The sequence below is a fragment of the Argopecten irradians genome, chromosome 2 (genome assembly GCF_041381155.1).
Source record: "Argopecten irradians isolate NY chromosome 2, Ai_NY, whole genome shotgun sequence".
NCBI lineage: Eukaryota > Metazoa > Mollusca > Bivalvia > Pectinida > Pectinidae > Argopecten > Argopecten irradians.
In genome coordinates, this window is record NC_091135.1 from 31,929,437 (window position 1) to 31,951,736 (window position 22,300).

General features: G+C 37.1%; 2 protein-coding genes across 4 annotated transcripts; both read left to right on the forward strand.

Moving 5' to 3' along the window:
* Positions 1 to 205: 205 nt before the first annotated feature.
* Positions 206 to 12,222, forward strand: LOC138315160 (choline dehydrogenase, mitochondrial-like). Of its 3 annotated transcripts, none has more exons than XM_069255956.1 (5): positions 206 to 352; positions 2,602 to 2,758; positions 5,287 to 5,482; positions 6,147 to 6,971; positions 7,166 to 12,222. In XM_069255956.1, the coding sequence occupies exons 2-5, from the start codon at positions 2,647 to 2,649 to the stop codon at positions 9,612 to 9,614; spliced, it is 3,582 nt and encodes a 1,193-aa protein (XP_069112057.1). In that variant the 5' UTR covers positions 206 to 352; positions 2,602 to 2,646; the 3' UTR covers positions 9,615 to 12,222. The 3 variants fall into 3 exon arrangements, with proteins under 3 accessions (XP_069112057.1, XP_069112056.1, XP_069112058.1); XM_069255955.1 differs by lacking the exon at positions 206 to 352 and adding an exon at positions 679 to 1,031; XM_069255957.1 differs by lacking the exons at positions 206 to 352; positions 5,287 to 5,482 and having other exon boundaries at positions 2,618 to 2,758.
* Positions 12,223 to 13,508: 1,286 nt separating this feature from the next.
* On the forward strand, positions 13,509 to 21,191 carry LOC138315162 (uncharacterized). The gene is made up of 6 exons (XM_069255959.1): positions 13,509 to 14,054; positions 14,443 to 14,500; positions 15,355 to 15,509; positions 15,991 to 16,186; positions 16,469 to 17,293; positions 17,478 to 21,191. Exons 3-6 carry the CDS (start codon positions 15,389 to 15,391, stop codon positions 19,897 to 19,899), a joined length of 3,564 nt encoding a protein of 1,187 aa, XP_069112060.1. The 5' UTR covers positions 13,509 to 14,054; positions 14,443 to 14,500; positions 15,355 to 15,388; the 3' UTR covers positions 19,900 to 21,191.
* The last annotated feature ends 1,109 nt before the right edge of the window (positions 21,192 to 22,300 follow it).

A 22,300-nucleotide genomic window follows, 5' to 3' on the forward strand; every position in this document is an offset into this window, starting at 1 on the left:
TATTTATTGAAATTAAGTATGCGAACGGAAACATTTTGAAAAATAGATCTAATTATTCAACCAAAAGTTTTACTGTATAGTTGTATACATATCCGTTTCATTGTTCTTGACCACTGGTATAGACTCTACATGTAAGTCAACATATCATCAGTTACATTAGCTAAAATTTGATTTGGATCAATCACTTATAAATATTCATGAATGAATATTTGGACACTAATAGCCTAATATTCAACAGCTTGAGTTGACCATGACATTACCACGCGGGGATTTCCCCGAGAATATTACGAGAACACGGCATACAGTAAACAAGTCATTTCAGCGTGAGGAGCCGTCAACATAAACAGCCACTGTAAGTGTCTATGTAGTGTCTATGAAATTCACTCTTTTTAATGTGTCAATATTTGAACGAGCTGTTCGAGAAACATTGCCAGATTTTACCGGTACTGTCAGTAGGTGTACAGCCGGCAGACACGTCTCGACCTCGTGTCTGTGAATCACTTCTGACTTTTTTACAGACTTCATATTTATCTAAAAAAAGAGGGGGGGGAGAATCGCAACCAAATTATATTAGCAATTGTGAGGTTTCTTCAAATAAAAGGCGATGCGTAAGTCATAACCTCTTGACTTGGAACTGTCTTTCATACAGAGGCTGAATGCCGTGAACTTTGACCTCGATGACAATTACCATTGTCAGCTGTTTGGTTATGGAGGGGGTTGCTGGGGACTATGGTAGCCGGCTGATGTAGCCGCTACACGATACATTATAACCTGGTGGTGAACAAATATATGTGCATGGTCTAGTGAACACGGGGGTTTCGTCACTCGTGGTTCACTTGTTCCATCACTAGGTAGCTATAGGGGGTCCTAAAGCCTCGCTGTCTATTCCGCTGTCCATGACTGACACGGGTGGTCGTAATCAGTGACTTAGTGCTGGCTTGAACCTTTGCGAAAGGAAACAAATGATTACACATTGATTGACGGTTTGTAGTCCACTAGATAGTTCGCCACAAGATAGATGCCATGTACAGGTAGATATATAAGCATAATACATGTAATTATGATACTGCTACTAACGCTAATTATAAATAATTGTTGCTAGTGATGGGAATATGTTTCATTTTCATAATCGCGATAATCGGAATGTCAAAATATATCAATTATTGATTTTAATCGGTTTTCAAATTCAGGCAATAATTGCTCTATTTATTAGAATTTCAAAGCTCTTCCGAAATTATTGCGATATACATTGTATAAATATGTTAATAAACTGGTGAGAAATAACTATGAATATCACTTGAATCATGAGGTAATGATGTGGTAAGAAAGCATGTCCACTGCGACAGACTAGTGTATGATGATGGATACTTTACTGTATGGGAACAATGTCTGTAGGGTAATAAAATGGGCTAATTATTCAGTTGAATTATGATAAACAAATGTTTCGTGATACAAATCGTAAGATTTAGGACCACTTTAAAAAAGATTTCGATTATTAAAATTGGTTTTTCAATTTCTTAATTGATGATCGGTTAAAAAATTTGACCATTTAAAAAAAAAAAAATTTCAATCATCGGCCCATCACTAATTATTGCAGTATAGCTAGTATACAATGTCTGTTGAGAGTTTAAAATTATTGTATACTTGTTGTTTACTTGTTTGTGAAATAATTAGTTGAAAAGCATGCTCAGCCATATCGATATGGTGCTTTTTCAGTGTTAAGAAGCATATGAACTTCTAGCTGCAATATTGTAGCTCAAAAGACTTTTAGACAGAAAATTATGTCGTCTTTAGAGCTACAATTGGTGCCTATTACTGCTAATGGAGCAAAGTAATGATTATTGAAACCATTATAAAACGTCTGTTTGCATTATATCGTACTTATTTGATATCGCTTGTCTACTCGGTAATAAAACTCAAATTCTCATCGAGGCATTATTTTTTTACATAATACATATGAAGGTCTTTCTAAAGGGAATTTATACGGCAAGTCCACAAATTGTGAATTTGACGTCTTGTGAGCGGTACGGTAGATATAAAGAATGGTAGTTATGTTTGTTTTGTACAAAAATAATATGTAAATGCATGTATACGCATAAAATAATCGAAAACCTACAAAAAAAATATAGAACACTGTTCCCGAGTGATTTTTGGTGGCAGTGCTCCACTACGACACATGGGGACCAATTCGTACCCGGCCGAAAGGTATAGTAGGCCGGGTACATATTCTAATCAACTTCCAAGAAATATTTTTAATTTGTAATTCTGTAGGAAATATTTTGTAATTCTATTAAGTAGCTAGATACTGGATTTTTATAGAAAATTTTACAAATTTAGCATTACTAGAATGAAGTGGAAAATACCCTTTATTTATGGATATCCTTAAATGTGTAGAACATGCCAATATGGCTCAATTTTATTTCCTATCAAATAAGTCAATCAAATAAGTCAATAAGCATGATTTGTCAGCTTAGAGATGGCTACGAAAAATGATTTTGCAAATTTTTTACATCCAAAAGTATCTGAGGAGTTCAGATTATGTTGAATTTCCACAAATTTGCTGAAACATTTATAATTCATTTAATATTTGTTTCTTTATAGATACGAGACGCCATAGGAGAATCATCCTCAACGTAGACTGTAACCATGGCGACTGTTGGGAAGACCTGTATAGGTTTACTACGGCCGAGTCGTCTGGGCAGATTCCTCACCAAATCGAGCGTGACGTCATGCCACCCCAAACTACGTAATGTCTTAGGTGTGTGCTTAACTTTTTACATATATTTTTAAGTATGAAACAAACTTCTTCATGTATCATAATAAATTTGTTAAAATCTTCATAAATCAATGAATTCTAATTATATTCATTGTATAAAATTACATTTACTATAATACTGGTACTGAGATAGATATGAGCATTTTAAAGCATTTTGTATTATGCATGTATCAAAACATATAAGATTATATACATGTACAAGTACTTGTATATTCTTAATTTTATGTATTTTAGGAGAAACTAATATTATAGCGGTATTCAAACATAAAGACTAAATACCAAATATGTATTTTGTTTTGGTGTGACATATTTGCCTGTCTAGTCTCTACAATACAACTTGTCTAAAACCATTTATGTCACTTAGACCAACATATTTTGCCAATTTACATGAAGGAGGGAGTCCATAGGCTAAAATTGGTTTGTGAACATTAAAAGTAATTCCATAGCTCTGAACTTAAGATATTAAAGTAAAAATAAATTGTATGTTATATCTGTCTACATATGTCTGAAATCATCCTCAACGTTATTATCCTTTACCATTTCTGTATTTTAAAGATTAACAAATGATTTCAATAAAGACCAAAAAGTAATTTCTGTAACACTGACACTATTTGCAACATTTTGGGTTCAGGGGTGTAAAAATGTTTTCAAATTTTCTTGCCTTGGGCAAGTAGTAGACATGGTAGATGTAATTTGAAATATTTCATATTATCTCTTGTAAGTGTAGCAGTGTCTAATACTCTGAAATTGACTTCAATTGATAATGCAGGATTGTTTAAACTTCTAAAGGAACAGCAGTCACAGCAGCATCTTGTATCATATGGCAACTTCCATAAAGATATTTCCCTGATTGAAGTCGTTACAATTTTCCTTTTTAAAGCATGCTTGGCACTTATTTGGTTGTATACAGTAAAATATTTACATTTTCACTGCAGTAACACTATGCAACCTTACCAAACACATTTGGCAGACAATGAACTTCAAGCGCTTATTATGATGTCATTATCATTGTGACGTCACAATTGTCGTGCCAGCGATCACGGAAGATAGCTGTTCAAATGGCTATTCCAACCATGACAATATTGAATGATTATTTCATTATAGATGCAAAATTTCTTGGGATTTCATCATAAAATTGTAACCAAATGTAAATATAAGCATTGAACGTCTTTCAGTTGGCATTCATAGCCAAAATGAATGCCAACTGAACAAATTCGACATAAAGTGCACTTATTCCAACAATGCTAGAGGTATAGCACGACGAGACACTTCTGGAACATTACGTCGTGTCTAACCTCTAACTTCCGATAGGCCATTTACCGATGCTGAGGGTAACATTTTCAAAGTTTGGATTGTGACAATATAAAACGTTAAAATCATATTTAAATCTTCATCAATGTCAAATACCTACCTCTTTTTCATAAATCAACAAGTTTTTTGACAAATCAGCCGTAAAATCCATCAAAAACAAATATTTACATCTCCTAATGTAAACTTTCATGACCCAGACAAAACTTCATGATGAAAGCGATCCGCCCGGTAAGTAGAAAAAACGAATTGCAAAGTCCCCAAAACGCTTGATCTGCCTTAACTTTTACTTGCATTCTGCCCGCTTGAATACATGTTCCGTTTTTTGTAGTAACCAGCCGCCATATTTAAAACTAGGTCAAAATGATAAGGAAAGGATTCATCATATCTAATCCGCTAAAATACTATTTTATGAGGCCTCAAGTTATGGGTTTCCTAGATAAATGGGATAATTAATACCTAAACTGTAAGTACACATCAATGTTATCACTGTTAGAGTTATAAATATTGATATTATTGCACTTTTCATTCCGCCTTCATCTGACGTCGGAAGCTGCATCAAAGAAATGACCCTTCGGAAATGAGAGTGGACAGTCAGCAAAATAAACGTCCGATTAAAAAACAGCTGACCAGTCGACTCTCATGTTATGGGAGTAGAAGTGCACTAAGACGTTCAATGCTTAGTTGTACAATGTATTACGTTTTAAAGAGACATAGAAAGAACTTTGGTTTGTTTAAAATTAATCAGATCATACAATCATACAGACTAATGGTGATGTGATTGTGGGAGCATGCTAGGCGGCATCCATTGGATGTGGATGTCTGGGTTGATGAACTAGCATTCTTTTATTCATACTTAAAAAAAAATGGAAAAAATTCATACACTACAGCAAAAAAGCTATGGATATGTTTCGGTGAAATATTTCACCAATGAACAATCCTCCGAACTTCAACTAGAAAATAAGTGAATGAATCTATAGAAATACATCTCTATCAAGAGGAGCTGAAAAAGTGCCTTGGAAAGAGAATTACCTAAAGACAATTGACTTTATGAAACCAGAATATCACAACTGTATGGAACAAAATGCAAATGAGTAGTTTTACCCTTTTCAGTTAGAATGTACGTATTAGCCAAATCCAAAGTGTGTCTCGCTGTGAGGCGCACATGTTCCCCGATCTGTCATACTGTGTCTATCTTCCAGGAGTCCGTGGCACTTGTGCCACATACAGCTCAGTAACAGATCTAAACAAGGCCGAGTTCAGGACCATCAACAGTGTCAAACCAACCAAGGCTTCTGATGCTGGAAAGAAGGCATCACTTGTAATTTTCGACAAAGATGGCACCTTGATATGCTTCCAGGCGATGTGGTCCCCATGGGCCCGGAAAATAGCCTCTAAGTAAATATTTTGTGATAACTAACCATGACAATTTTTATTTCAGGAAAGCGACATATTTGTGACTTCAAAAATAATTTTTTGTGTTACATAATAAAATGTATGATTAAGTCTATTGTTGTTGCTATACCACATATCTTGGTTTTTGGTACCGAAAATATGTACAGTAACACCCAAGTACATATTTACAGGTGAACACTGTTTCAATCAAGCATAATTGTTAAATAAAACTCTTCTTATTATAAAGTTCATATTTTCGAAGAGGTTTTTTTTTTGTGCTGGACAATATTTTCAGAATTTAACTACCAACATAGTTAGACAGTGTTTTACTTAGTAAGACATGAATAAAAACAACAGAGATATTTTATTACCTTATCAACTGATAGTACCATTGATAACCAGTTATTTGAATTGTAGCCATTTCTATAGTCACTGTAATACTTTGACTCCATTAGAGACAATATTCCTTATCAGTAAACTGTTCTAACGGCATTATGAGTGGTTTTTGTATCCTGTATTATGTCAATGCTATTATGTAAATATGATATTCATAGTGCATACCCAATCATAATTTTCCATAATTACATTATATCCTTTGTTGGTTGAATCTAAAACTTAAATTTTCTTTTTTGGGAAAAAAACTTACTTTATTTCTTTGTTATTTCAGATTGGAAGAAGCCACCGGACTAGACATTCAGGAGAAAGTGTTTAAAACCATTGGGTTCTGTACTTCTTCTGAGAGAGTTGTCCCAGGCTTGCTGGCGGAGGCAACAACAGGCATGGTCCAGGATGCTCTAGTTGAACTTCTCAAACAGGAGGGTGTAGTTGAGATCAAAAGTCGTGCCATTCTTAACAGCATCTGGGAAGATGGACATGATTTCTATGAGACAAAAACATTAGCAGACCTCAGCATCTTGTTCAAAATATTGAAAAGTCACAATGTTAAGATTGCTGTTTGCACTGCAGACTGCAGGAAAGGAACTGAGGACTTTTTGGAAGATTTAGGAGTGCATAATTTAGTTGATCACATTGTTTGTGGTGATGACCCAAACAATGTCCCAAAGCCAGCTGCAGACAATGCCCAGATGATTTGTGAAAAGCTGGGTGTTGACCCAGAAGACACGGTCATGGTTGGAGACACCAAGGCTGATGTCGGTATGGGGAAGGCAGCACAGTTGGGCTGGAACATCGGGGTTCTAAGTGGTGTAGGACAGACTAATGATTTGTACCCAGCAGCCAGTCATGTGATAGAGAGTGTTCAGGATTTGTTGCCTCTGATCCTACCTGAGGACCAATGGAGAGAGTGCTATGCCTATTCCAATGATCAGAGAATTCTAGTAGAACCTTACTCCCTTGAACAATCTAATTCAGAAGAGTTTGCTAGCGTTGAGAATCATGTTCCAAAAGTTGCTCTGGTCATTTTAGATCTTCATGGCACAATCCTGTGCACCCATAGCAAGTACGCCAGCTGGATGGACCAAATCTGTTCCAGGTCAGTAGACTGTAAAAAAGAGAATATTCAATTCATTTGCCTGACACTGATCTATTACTGTATAATTCTTCTTCTAAATATTGTATTATATTAATAGTCAGTTGACTGTTAAGGCCCATCTGACCTCTCGTTATGGTTGTGAGTCTGACATTTTCCGATCTTGTATCATACATATTTTTATTTTGTTGTTACAGATTAGAGCAGGCCACAGGGCTGTGCAACCTGAAGTCAGAAATCCATTCAAGACTGGGAATATGCGAGCAAACAGGTAAAATGAAGGATGGTCTGTTGAATGAACACGGGACAACCAATATGGAGGTGAGGAAGGCACTGGTGGAGATTGTCCATAAACATCTGACATATGAGGAGTCCATGATGGTTGTCAACAAAGTCTGGCAGGAGTGTGAATCCGCTCTTCTAGAAGAGCCGAAGTCTCTTCACAAGGACATCAAAAAGTTCTTCAAAACTCTGAAGAGGAAAGGAATAAAAATTGCAATATGTACGGGAGATAAGCGAGTGCTTGCACTTTCGGACTTGAAAAATCTTGGTGTGCTGAAGTATGTGGACATGATGGTATGTGGGGACGACCCTCACTCTGTTACCAGGTCACCTGCTCACAGTACACGTCTCATATGTGATGAACTCAAGGTCGACCTAGAAAAAGCTGTGGTAGTTGGAGATTCTATGCACGACTTTTCATTTGAAGACACAGCAAAGGTACAAAAAATTGGTGTGTTATCAGGCGTTGGTTCAGCTGATGATCTGGAGTGCGTCACAGATTTGGTAGTACCCACAGTAGATCATGTGATTGAACATATCATGGACGACACACCAACCGGTCCAGTTCATCAGAAAATTCCTCCTGATGCTAATCCTGCTACCAGGAAGCCAGGGGGCCTCAACTTCCAATGTAGGTTGTTCAGCACCTTATCACAATTAAGATCCACGTTTTCCAATAATACGCAAAGGAGGCATGCCTCTTCTACATCAGGCGGTGGTGCCACCTACGACTACGTCATAGTTGGTGCTGGCTCGGCTGGCTGTACTCTTACCAATCGACTGTCTGCTGACCCCAACAACAAGGTGTGTGTTCTGGAGGCAGGTCCTAAAGACTATACATGGAAGATCCACATGCCTGCTGCTCTCATGTACAATCTGTGTGACGACAAGTACAACTGGTATTACCATACTGAACCTGAGCCACACATGAACAACCGAGTTATGTATTGGCCACGTGGACGCGTCTGGGGAGGATCGTCATCCCTTAATGCCATGGTGTACATTCGTGGCAATGCTGGCGATTATGATGGATGGGAAAACGCGGGAGCGAAAGGATGGTCTTATGCGGATTGCTTACCTTATTTCAAAAAGTCCCAAACCCACGAACTCGGAGAAGATGACTACAGAGGTGGCGACGGTCCTCTTCATGTGTCACGTGGGAGAAGTAATAATCCACTACACCAGGCCTTTATAGAGGCAGGACAGCAGGCCGGCTTCCCCTTTACAGATGACATGAATGGCTATCAGCAGGAGGGTGTAGGTTGGATGGACATGACCATTCACAAAGGCCGTAGATGGAGCACAGCCATGGCCCATCTCCGACCAGCACTGAAACGTGAAAATGTGCAGGTGGAATCAAATGCACTGTCAACTAGAATTGTGTTTGAAAACAATAGAGCCGTTGGTGTTGAATATGAACAAAAAGGAGCTAAAAAGATGATAAGAGCAGAAAAAGAAGTGATTCTGAGTGGCGGATCAATCAACTCTCCTCAACTTCTCATGTTGTCGGGTGTGGGTAATGCCGATGACCTGAAGGCTCTCGACATCCCTGTGGTTCAACATTTGCCTGGGGTAGGAGAGAACCTTCAGGACCACCTGGAAGTGTATGTACAGGAAGCATGTAAGCAACCCATCACTCTGTATTCTGCTCAGTGGAAGTTTCCTCACAATATGGTCCGGATAGGTCTGCAGTGGTTCCTCACTCAGAAAGGCGATGGAGCTACTGCACACTTGGAGAGTGGCGGGTTTGTCCCAAGTGAAGAAGGCCTTGAGTATCCTGACATCCAGTTCCATTTCCTACCTTCTGTTGTACAAGATCATGGACGCAAAACTGGCGATCAACATGCCTACCAACTCCACACTGGCCCTATGAGAGGTACTAGCAGAGGTTTTCTCAAACTTAAATCGAATAATCCAAAAGATCATCCGAAGATAGTAGCCAATTACTTGTCTACAGAATATGATGTGAGGACAATGAGAGACAGTGTCAAAGTTGCTAGGGAAGTGTTTAAGCAGAAAGCGTTCGATCCGTTCCGCGGAAATACGGAATTAGCTCCCGGACCAGATTGTCAAACCGATGCCGAGATTGATGCCTTCAACCGTGCTTATGCCGACAGCGCATACCATCCGTCATGTACGTGTAAAATGGGATCGGAAGATGACCCTATGACCGTAGTGGATTCTCAAACTCGTGTTCTAGGTATCGACAACCTCAGAGTTGTTGACGCATCCATCATGCCAAATATTGTTTCTGGAAATTTAAACGGCCCTACAATCATGTTAGCTGAGAAAGCTGCTGATATCATCCTAGGCAACAAGCCACTGCCTCAGTCTAATGCTCCAGTGTTCAAAAATAAGATGTGAAACTTTATCAGAATACTTCTGATTTCAAAGCATCATCAGGTACATAGTTTGTCAGTACTCGCGTGGAATTGCCTGTAGTGGACCATGGACCAAGTAACTTGTGATATGGCTTTCTTTAAGTCTTGTTTTCAACAGAAATCTGTCATAGAGTACCGATTATATATATTAAAAAAATAATATCTTATCAATCGTTGTAGGTTGATATCATAATGTCAGCGCGAGTATGAACATATCAATTGTTGGAGAGTTTGATATATCATTTTTAATGATTTTTTCGCTTTCGTGGCACTGCCTGATAATTCTAAATACAGTATATTTTCATGACATATAATAGTTTCAAATTAAAAGATGATCTCTTTTTGTCTATAAATTGCAGTCCCAGAGCAATTTGCTGTTTCATTCATTTGCTTTTTTTATGTTTTATTTTTTTATTTGTTGATTCAATAATCCACGATTTACTTTTCACATTGCACACGTCGTGCTACTTTTTTCAGTGTTAGGTGATACTTCGTATCTACAATGTATATACAATGTATTTGTTTATGTTAAACAGCATTAATATGATCTCATGTTTGTTCATTTTATAAAGGGACATATTTGACATCCATGGTCATATACAAACACTGAACTCAGATATCTATCTTTATTGGGCAGCAGTTTATTAGTGCCCGCATATATTGTATGACATACGCAGAAGTGTTTTTACAGAGTTTATACATTTATTTATTTACATTATATTGTATGTTTTCCTACCCCAGTAACGTGTATGTATAATCGAAACTGGTTGAGATTTCCGTGTTCTAATATCTGAACTGATGTTTAGTTAAGGTGGACGTGTGACTAGCTTTAATTGAGATTACTCATTAAGTGTATGTGCCACGTAAGATAGAACAGCATAACACCTCATTCATACAAAATACTGGAGAACTGAGGTATTAGTGTTGCAACTAAAAGGAACGGTCAGTTTACTTATTTGCCATGTCTTTGTTATTGAATAGAGTGTCGTGTTGTTCTGTCTATACCAGACACGTCTGTATAACATTTTACTATCATCTGTTATTGAGACACTGTTTTTTTATTACTGCCACCACTCGGGAATACTAACCTTAACAATCATCATAGAAAAAAAGTATGTACACTTTCGTATAGTTGAGTCCAAAGGTCACGGGGATTCTTTGCCTTGACCATATACCTAGTAATGCATCCTAACGTCTTTCTCTGCCTATATAATCAAGATGTAGACCAAATTGTAGTAAAATTTCTCTGTTTATGGACAACTGGAGGGCTAAATATCTGCATAATACTAATACTCATCTCTTGATTTTACATTTGTTTCTTTTGTTTGTATTTCCATAAATGTTCACGACGGTTGATATTTATTTTTTGTTTGACTTTCAATACTGTATTCTCGTCTTGATTGGATGTCGGTAGTGAACGCTGAGATTGGTATACCATGTGTTCACAAAACCACATGTTGCTTCATCAATACTCGATTCAGACTGATAAATTGGAACAAGTCGTCGGAAAATCACTCGTGTAACCCCTTTCTCAATTTGTAGTAAGTTTGTTATGACGATTTCATTTAGAGTAGTAATTATGCTAGTAAAAATTAATCAATAGAACGTGTGGAGTGAATGCAGTTTATGTGATGTTTACTGTTATATATCAACCTCTACCTATTGTTCGATTGTTATGCTTCGTTGTTTAATATGATCAAGGACAGATAATGTCTGGATATTAAAACTAGAAAAGCTTTAGTTTAGCTGTATAACTAGGAATATGGATGATAAAGCGATATGCCGAAAACAAATAAGATTTAAGGAGTTTTGACGTAGAGATGTAGTTAATTATATTAGTGAGTTTGAAGTGCGCTGAAATAAGAATATTTGCAATAATTTAGGATATGGTTGCTGGTTCCCGCGCTTTCCCTTGGTAATAACATATTAAAATACATGTACATGTAATGATGTTGTTCATCCATGATTCGATTATACGATACCCTATCTTTAGATTCTGTTCCGACATAGATAATGCAATATTTTTCTATAATTTTCAGTGAACATCTGATCAATATTTTCGATGAATAAATATATCAAGTGTTTTCTTTAAAATGTTAAGGTAATTATAAGAACGGGGACATTGACAGTTTAACGAAAAGTTATCTATGTATGATATAAAGCGTATTACTGAAACCTTATTGGAAAGTCGGATACAAAAAATGTTAAAATCATATCATTCGAGATTGTGATATCCTCCGGCCTTGATCCCGATTTATGTGGCGGATGGCACTTACCAATTCGGTGCAACTAGTTCTATTTTCCCCGCGTATTCGAAATAGGCTACGCCGATGTACAAATCCATGTTCTATTATGCTTGCCTCAGCGAAGTTAAAATTTAAATTCCGTTTGGATGATATAACAAAACATTTTTACGACATTGTATAACTTTATTGTAAGGTTGGATATCGACTCTATTGTTGTAAGGTTTGAGTTTAATTGAGTCTCTGATTTAAATTTAAATAACGGAGGTCATGCACCTTGTCTATACAGCTTTAATGGTATACAATTGTTTATTATGAGTGAAAATAAACTGTCGTTGAAACACAATATGTAGCAGTGTTTTATTATTTGTGGTAATCTTGAAGGGATTATTACTTTAGTAACGCAAATGGATATCAATTGACACGACATTGTGCAAAAGTACCCAATTTCATCAACACTCCTTAAAGTGAACAGTCGGGCAAGGATGACTAAAGTCGGTAAAAATGGTGTGAATGTATCTAGTATAATTTCTTATGGAATAGAAAAATAAACTTTCTGGTCAAAATCTGCCTGCGTAAGTAGAAATTAATTTAAAGTATAGGAATCCCTAAACGTCCTCCCGGCTGACTATGTCCGTGGTTACATTTCCACGCAGCCTCGCTTTCAATGCTTTCAACTTTTCTTTATTTAAATGGTCAGAACTGGGAAACGTAAGCAGAACTTGACCGTCGTATTAATATGTGAGAACTAGGTAAGGAAATACTCTTATGTTAAGAAGGAGTTTTCCTTAACTTTTGTAATGCTCTCCTATGGAGAATTTTTATTTAAGAAATTCTTTTAAAGTTACGAAATGTTGATGAACTGGGTCCTGATATATATTTCCGACGTCATTAGTCAATCGTATTACAAACTCGAGTAACACAAAACCAATATGTTTAGTACTGGAGCTCTCAACAATGTACTTTGATAAGGGAATAAGACGGAAAGATTATTATTATGATATTGGAAACATTTCTCAAAATACCTTATTCGTCTGTGCATTTGAGTCGACACTATATATCTAGGTCACACAATGGTTCACACAGTGTAATAACAAGAGGCTCAATGTATCTACAGTATTCCCCGCCTAGATATCGACCTTTCTGTCGTAGTAATCATCAGTCGACATATACTTCCAAACTTCATCATACTTGAGGGGAAACTACTATAGACGCACTTGTTTCAGCGGTAATTTTATTTTAACGCTTTTCGCGCTGTCTTTGAAACGCTAATTCATGTGCAGCGCTAAATGGTAAAGGTTATTCCCGGTTTTTACCTATCGAATTGCACTAAGTTATATCAACGCTAACAAATCACAATTTACAGATTTTCGCTAAAATTTGACTGCGCTGGAATAAGTATGTTTACAGTAATATAGGATATAGTTGTTTGCTCCCGCTCTTTCTCTTGGTAATATATAGTGATATACACGTAACTGTGTTGTTCGTCCATGATTCGGTTATACGGTACACATAAGCCATATCTGTATATTCTGTTGACATAGAAAATGCAATTTGTTTATAATTTTCAATAAACATAATAAATATTTTCGATGAATAAATATTTCAAATATTTTCTATATAGTATGTAGGTAATTAAAAGACATTCATTTGAATATAATTAGTATAGATGTGTAAGATAAAGCGTATAACTAAAACCATATTGTGAAGTCGTGTACTAAAAAATGTCAAAATCTTATTATCATTCTAGATTGTGATTTCCGCCGGCATTGGTCCCGATTTATGTGGCGGATGACACTTACCATTTCGGTGCAACTGGTTCTATTTTCACCGTTCATTCAAGATACCCCGTTGTATTAAGCTGTGTTTTACCGATGTTTGCCTCAGCGAAGTTTGAATTCGGATAATGTTTTCGTTATAATATTTGTCTTTCATCTATTGCATTTAAAAACATCATTAGGGAAAAATATTTTCATTTTTATAAACGTTCTGAGCTTAAATAAACCATTATGATTGATATATTATAACCTTTTAACCTGTCTTAAAATAGCATACGCCTGTCTTCCAGATCAATGTCATTTATATGTAAGACCATAAATTTCTTAAACGTCTACCGGATCAGCTTACTCTCACTTGAATCGAACAGTGATGCGGGGTCCAATTTCTTCACCCATGGAAAGGTAAGCGTAAGTTTGACTAATCAAGTTGGTTTTATTCTCATGTCTGCTGTAAGTTATAGGTGATCATTACTATTTAGAGCGAAATCTTGTCTTTAACATCAAATGAACTATGATTAATGCCTTCTATGGTAAATTGCTGATGAAATCATATTTCAAAATATTGTTTTGGCTGAACTGGTGATGATAAGGACAACCGCTGTGTTATATAATAGACAGCCAATCCATGTTTGCCACCTGTCATCCTGAGTGAAGGTCGTCTGCCCAGACGATCTCGGTGTTTTGTTTGTTTTAGAAGCAATGACATGTTATCTTCTGATACGTGTCTTTATCTGACTCGGGTATATCTTCTATAAATATGAATTGTCCTGACACTTGTCTGTGTTTGTAGGTGCATCGAATTTGTTGGTGTCAGACAGAAAACAAGCCTACATCAGCAAAACGGACAGGTAAACTAGCATTGTAAAGTGGGGTTGAAATGGCAATGTAAAGTAAGACAATGGCATCGATATTATACGTAAAGCATCTTTAGGCTACTTGGTACGTCATTTACTATTGTTTACAGACGCTATTAATGAACCTTGAAAACATCCAGTGAGGGTGACGATCCAGGTTGATCAGTAGTTGAGCGAAAGTGTCCAAACAGTATTACGAAATGGGAAACTTAACACAAGTATATTGTTATCATATAGTTAACGAATATGTTGTATAACATACCTTCAAATAGCATAGTATGACAATATGTAAATGTCAATTGACATCTGTAAGCAAAAGAGAAGTATGTTAAGAATTTGTAAACATTCGTTGTTTATTATTTCATAATGATATCAATAATGCTGTTATAATGTCACTCCATATAACGAGCAATTTCATCGTGAATTGTTTGGCAACAAAAAAAAAGATAATCAAGTAAAGCTGACAATGCAAAACAATATTTACTTGTGAGCTTCATTTAAACACACAAACTATACTAATAGTATATAGTTTCCTACGTCCCATAAGATACGATTTTGTGTAATGAGCTCATACTATGCTTATTGGTTTTTTTGATGGAGTACCTGGAAATAATCCTCTCTTTAAGATTAAAACAAATTGTATTGTTAGAGTTTATGGTATAATAAATTAGTTGTAAATCAAACACAGATGTGCATGATGAGTTCCAGTTTTACATCAGAATATATACTTAGTGTTAAACTTATTATCTGAAGAAATTTTAGCCTCTATGAAAAATCAAAGTCTACAGCAAAAGTTAATATCAGATATTACCAGTATTTGAAAATCAATATAATTTGCTTACTTGCAGGTATACAGCGCCGATAGAGATCGTCCTAAAATAAATGGTTACCATGGCGACTGTTGGGAAGACCTGTATAGGTTTACTATGGCCGAGTCGTCTGGGCAGACTCATCACCAAATCAAATGTGACGTCATACCACCCCAAACTACGTAACGTCTTAGGTGTGTACTGTGGTGTCAGTCGTAATAAGTATGATGAATACTCGTCATGCATATGGGAACCCGTAGATAGGTAGAGTTTTCTATGTACGATGCATATTCAAACGATTGTAGAATAACTGTTATATGATTTCATTTCTTCATCCGACATCCCTAGATGAGTTGAAATTATAATTATAATCGCAACTATGATCTTCCGTAAACTCTTGAAATAGCAGATCGATAGCTCATAAACTATAAAAAAAATATGCCTCGTGTATTTTTCGCATTACCAAATATTGTAGACATTTAAACTTGGCCACAATTTACTAGTTGTTAACCCTCATTATAAACCAACCCTACTAATAGTATCTCAGTCGTTTCTCTCGTGTTATTACTTTCCGTTGCATTGAAAATAATAAAATTCAACCAATTATATTTTGGGTATCATTCTGTCAATCGGTAATTATGAAAAGTGTTGATTTTTAGTTCACATCGGTTTCAGGCATTCGTGGCAGTAATGCTACATACAGCTCCCTCACAAATAATTACGATCCCGAGTTCAGGACTATTAACATTGTCAAACCGGTCAAGACCACTGAAGCCGAGAGGAAGCCGTCTCTTGTTATTTTCGACAAAGATGGCACTTTGATCTGCTGCCAAGCAATGTGGGCACCATGGTCCAGGAAAATAGCATCTACGTAAGCTATTCATTGTTATCATATTTTTCTTCTTATTTGTCAATGATATTCCCCTGCCCTATGTTTCTCTTACCACCAACCTGTTCAATCTTTATTTTCTCGTCTCCTCTTCTTAATTTCATCATTTTCAATGACAGCGGTTTTATTTTGAGAATGTTGTAAAGATGATAAACAAATAATCAAGTACATAAATAGGTAGTTGTTAGCATACTTATTCTTGAATGAATATTTGAATCAACTGCTTTATAGATTTATCACAAAAACTTCAATTTACTGTTTTAGATTAGAAGAGGCTACTGGGCTTGACATTAAAGAAAAAGTGTATAAGACTATTGGGTTCAGTCATTCCACCGACCGAGTAATTTCTGGTCTGCTGGCAGAGGCTACGGATAAGATGGTTCAGGATGCTGTAATTGAGCTACTCATAAAAGAAGGCGTTGATGAGGACAAAAGTTGTGATCTTGTTCTCAGTATCTGGGAGGATGGGCACGGTATCTATGAAACCAGACCTTTAGGAGACCTAAAGACCTTGTTTAGAATCCTTAAAAGTCACGATATTAAGATTGCCGTCTGCACGTCTGACAGTAGAAAAGGGACTGAAAACGTTCTGGAAGAGTTAAAAATTAGAAACATGGTCGACCTGATAGCTTGTGGCGATGATCCTAACAACGTCCCAAAGCCTGCTCCGCATAATGCCTTGATGATTTGTAAAAAGCTTGGTGTGAACCCTGAGGATACTGTCATGATCGGAGATACGAAGGCCGACGCGGGCATGGGAAAGGCAGCTAAGCTGGGCTGGAACATTGGAGTACTGAGTGGTGTAGGACAGACTACAGATCTGTACCCAGCGGCCAGACACGTGGTGGATAGTGTTCAGGATGTGTTGCCACTGATCCTACCGGGGAACCAATGGAGAGAATGCTATGCATATTCTAACGACCAGAGAATTCTGGTAGAACCATATTCTCTTGAGCCTTCTAATCTAGATGAGATTCCAAGTGATGGAAACCGAGTGGCAAATGTTCAGTTGATTATCTTAGATCTCCATGGTACTATCGCCTGTGCTCACACAAGATACACTGGCTGGATGGAGCAGATCTGTTCAAGGTATGGAATCATTGTTATGTTATTGAGCATTAGGATATAGTTATATGATAAAAACGACCTGAACAGAATCAGCTAATAATGATTTAATCCTGTTATCCTTGCTATATGTAGTATACGACAAGTAACACTCACTATCGATAGAAATCTGATATACAACAGTATATAATTCTATTTCATTTCTTAGGTTAGAAGAAAACACAAACCTCAATGGACTGAAGTCTGAAATTTTCCAGAGATTGGGAATATGTGAGCAAACAGGTAAAATACAGGATGGTCTGTTGAATGAACACGGGACAACCAACATGGAGGCGAGGAAGGCACTGGTGGAGATTGTCCATAAACATCTGACGTATGAGGAGTCCATGATGGTTGTCAACAAAGTCTGGCAGGAGTGTGAATCCGCTCTTTTAGAAAAGCCGAAGTCTCTTCACAAAGATATCAAAACGTTCTTCAAAACTCTGAAGAGGAAAGGAGTCAAAATTGCAATATCAACGAGTGATCAACGGGATCATGCGCTTTCGGACTTGAAAAATCTTGGTGTGCTGAAGTATGTGGACATGATGGTATGTGGGGACGACCCTCACTATGTCTCTAAATCACTTGACTACAGTACACGTCTCATCTGTGAAGAACTCAATGTCGACCCAGAGAGAGCAGTGATAGTTGGTGATTCTATGCATGACTTTGCATTTCGGGAATCCACTAAGGTACGGAAAATTGGTGTTTTATCAGGTGTGGGTTCGGCGGATGAACTACAATGGGTCACAGATACAGTTGTATCCTCATTGGGTGATATTGAAAACTATATCATGGAGGATCCGTCAGCCTGGTCCAGTAAAACTACTGCAGGTGTGAGACCACAGGGAATTCATCCCCAACGTAGGTTGTTTAGTACTTTATCGCAAGCAAGACCAACTTTATACAACAATATGCAGACGAGACATGCCTCCAGGTTAATAGAAGATTGCTTCACCTATGACTATGTCATAGTTGGTGCTGGCTCGGCTGGCTGTACTCTTACCAATCGGCTGTCCGCTGATCCCAACAACAAGGTGTGTGTTCTGGAGGCAGGTCCTAAAGACTATACCTGGAAGATCCACATGCCCGCTGCTCTCATGTACAATCTGTGTGACGACAAGTACAATTGGTATTACCATACTGAACCTGAGCCACACATGAACAACCGAGTTATGTATTGGCCACGTGGACGCGTCTGGGGAGGATCGTCATCCCTTAATGCCATGGTGTACATTCGTGGCAATGCTGGCGATTATGATGGATGGGAAAACGCGGGAGCGAAAGGATGGTCTTATGCGAATTGCTTACCTTATTTCAAAAAGTCACAAACCCACGAACTCGGAGAGGATGACTACAGAGGTGGCGATGGTCCTCTTCATGTGTCACGTGGGAGGAGTAATAATCCACTACATCAGGCCTTTATAGAGGCAGGACAGCAGGCCGGCTTCCCCTTTACAGATGACATGAACGGCTATCAGCAGGAGGGTGTAGGCTGGATGGACATGACCATTCACAAAGGCCGCAGATGGAGTGCCGCCATGGCCCACCTCAGGCCAGCGCTGAAACGCGACAATGTGAAAGTAGAATCACATGCACTGTCCACAAAAATTATATTTGAGAACAAGAGAGCCGTTGGTGTGAAATATGAACAGAAGGGAGTGAAAAAGATGATACGAGCAGAGAAGGAAGTGATACTGAGTGGCGGATCAATCAACTCTCCGCAACTTCTCATGCTGTCGGGTGTGGGTAATGCGGATGACCTGAAGGCTCTCGACATCCCTGTGGTTCAACATTTGCCTGGTGTAGGAGAGAACCTCCAGGACCATCTGGAAGTGTATGTACAGGAAGCATGTAAGCAACCCATCACTCTGTATTCTGCTCAGTGGAAGTTTCCTCACAATATGATTCGGATAGGTCTGCAGTGGTTCCTTACTCAAAAAGGTGATGGAGCTACTGCACACTTGGAGAGTGGCGGGTTTGTCCCAAGTGAAGAAGGCCTTGAGTACCCTGACATTCAGTTCCATTTCCTGCCTTCTGTCGTAAAGGATCATGGGCGCAAGAATGGCAATGAACATGCCTACCAACTCCATGTTGGGGGTCAGCGTGGTACAAGTAGGGGTTATATCAAACTAAAATCGACAAATCCAAGAGACCATCCAAAGATTGTTGCCAACTACCTGTCTACAGAAAAAGATGTAAGAACAATGCGGAACAGCGTCAAAGTTGCTAGGGAAGTTTTTAAACAAAAAGCATTCGATCCTTTCCGTGGTGGTCGTGAGATATCACCTGGACCAGATTGTCAAACAGATGCTGAAATCGATGCCTTTGTGCGGGCTCAGGGCGACAGTGCTTACCATCCGTCATGTACATGTAAAATGGGATCGGAGAATGACCCCATGGCCGTAGTGGATTCTCAAACTCGTGTTCTAGGTATCGATAACCTCAGGGTTGTTGACGCATCCATCATGCCTAATGTTATAACTGGGAATTTGAACGGCCCTACAATCATGTTAGCTGAGAAAGCTGCTGATATCATCCTAGGCAACAAACCACTGCCTCGGTCTAATGCCCCAGTGTACAGGAACTAAATTCATGTGTATCTTGTGTGTAGAAAATATTTCCTTCAGATAATTCCTGGTCTTTGATCTGGCGTTTGATTAACAGATACTGTTAAGTATTTTAAACGATGAAGACCATATGTAACCCGTAAATATACGCGTTTTATTTCTTTACCTTAGCGAACGAGAGAATATCATTGACGGTAGGACCTGAAACTTTGTCGATGTTATGACTTTTTTATATAAAAACTAAAGAGCATTATTTGCTTTTGATTGTCTACAACTTGAAGACAACCACCAAAGGAACGATTCTAATGCTTTTTAGCTGCTGTTTATGTTACCGAATCGAAATATTTACCGCAATACATGTATGTTGAATAGATGCCACACAAAGAGTTCAGGAAGATATGCTATATTGTATACTAAAGACACAGGTATTGAGAATAGATTTTTCTCAATTGTCTTTTGGTAAAAAACAATTGCTTGCTTCCGTGTCTAAAGAGAAGTTATGAACAGGTGATTTTAATGACATATATTTGCTTGACGGAGGAATATCATTTTTTCTCGTATGCATACACAATAGAGTATTTGTTTCTCTGATAAAGCTATCTGGGTGTTACTGCAATCATCATTGCAATTTAATACGAGTTATACAGTTTTCCTTCTTTACTGTAAAACAAGGTGGAGAATGAAAATATTATTTAACCATCAAGACGGAGATTTTTGTTCATGCCTTCAAGTGATTATTTTCCCCCAAATTACGCGACTGTATTACATGGGTAGCCATGTACTAAACCTCAAACAAAATAGGATAAACCAGTGCTCAATCCGATACGAAGAAATTAAGCTCTGGTATTTAATTTTCTTTCGTTTGTGAATTTAAACGATACTTAATAGTCTATTTCGAGGTTCAAGGTCAGAATATCTCCATCCTTTATTCCGCATTGAAATTTTCATACAAATATATATGTAAATGAGATTCCACAGAGGTTTTTATTACTGTTGGAGCGGACATTTTCACGTGTGGATCAGCTCTATAACAGTTCGCGGTGTGATAGTTTTCGCATCTACATTCACGTGTCAAAAATTAGAATTTGTTGTTTATTCGCAGAGATTTAATGAAAGCGATTTGTTTTCCACGCCGGGAATAATTCCACTGTTACAGTAGTAACCAGGCAATGTATTTTAGCATAATTTATGTTTTAAGTGGGAAAGACATTATGCTAATGAGGATCTCCTATCGATGACAAAAATATCGTTTGTCAGCTTTGGTTTTAGATGGACCAAACACATTAAAATTTAAAATGAAGTGTTTAGTAATTCGTTGGTTTTTTTATTGTTTTTTTGTTTTTATGTTGGTTTTTTGTGTGTGTTAAAATGATACTCATAACAATATTTCAATCTTTCCGTTTATCCAACTTGATGTAGATCATCATTATAGAAAAATTCACTGTAGTATGTTTTGGACCAACGGTAGTCAATAGTATCTATTTTTTATCACTATTTTATATCAAAGGTGACATTTTTCTGGTCATAATCTACTACAACTATGATTACATTCTGAAATAAAGGAACTATTATCAGTGCCAGCTATTTCTGACCATTTATCTATAAAATAGAAAATAGGCTTGTCGAGTTCTCATACTTATTTTTACAACTTAGACGCATTCTGAGTTGCACCTCTTCAATAATAATTTTTTATGGAATAAAACATTGATTTTCATAAAACAAAATCTCCGACAAAACAAAACCGAGGCTCTGCGTCTCTGTGGAGTAAGCGTTCTCTATTAGTGACACTCGACATACAAATTTAGCACACATCATATTCTCAATTGGGTTTGTCGAGGTCAGTGAAGTAACTATTAAATAATACTGGTGCTTATAGTCACCAAAACAATAGAGGTGTCTACGATGATTCGTTCATGATCTTTATCATGATTATCAGTCAGTTACAGGAAATGTTGTAGACAGCAATACATAACATGTTGGTGATCTAAGTGTCACTTATGTCGTTGTTATATGAGAGAAATATGAAATGCAACTGACCGATAATAATAAAACAAAAAGATGAAAGATAACTTAAAACTTGATATTCTGTAGGTATTTTCTTTCATTGGTCGTTCAAAGCTGTCAAATTATTTCGTTGGTCTAGAAGTAATAGTGGTAAATAGATTTAATGTATCAATTATTCAAGAAATATAACGTTGATTAGACAACGAATTTCCTTTTGCACAGTATTCAATACAAGTTTTATCTCCATATTATCGAATCAGTTTTCTTATTTTATTCACTTAGAAAATAATATTAAACATAATGTGATAGATACACTGTAGAAAAGCTATTCTATTTAAATCTAAAATCTGAAACATTGTACAGTAGAAAAGTTATCTTGTGTAAATTTAAACTCTCTAACATTCTACACTGTAGAATA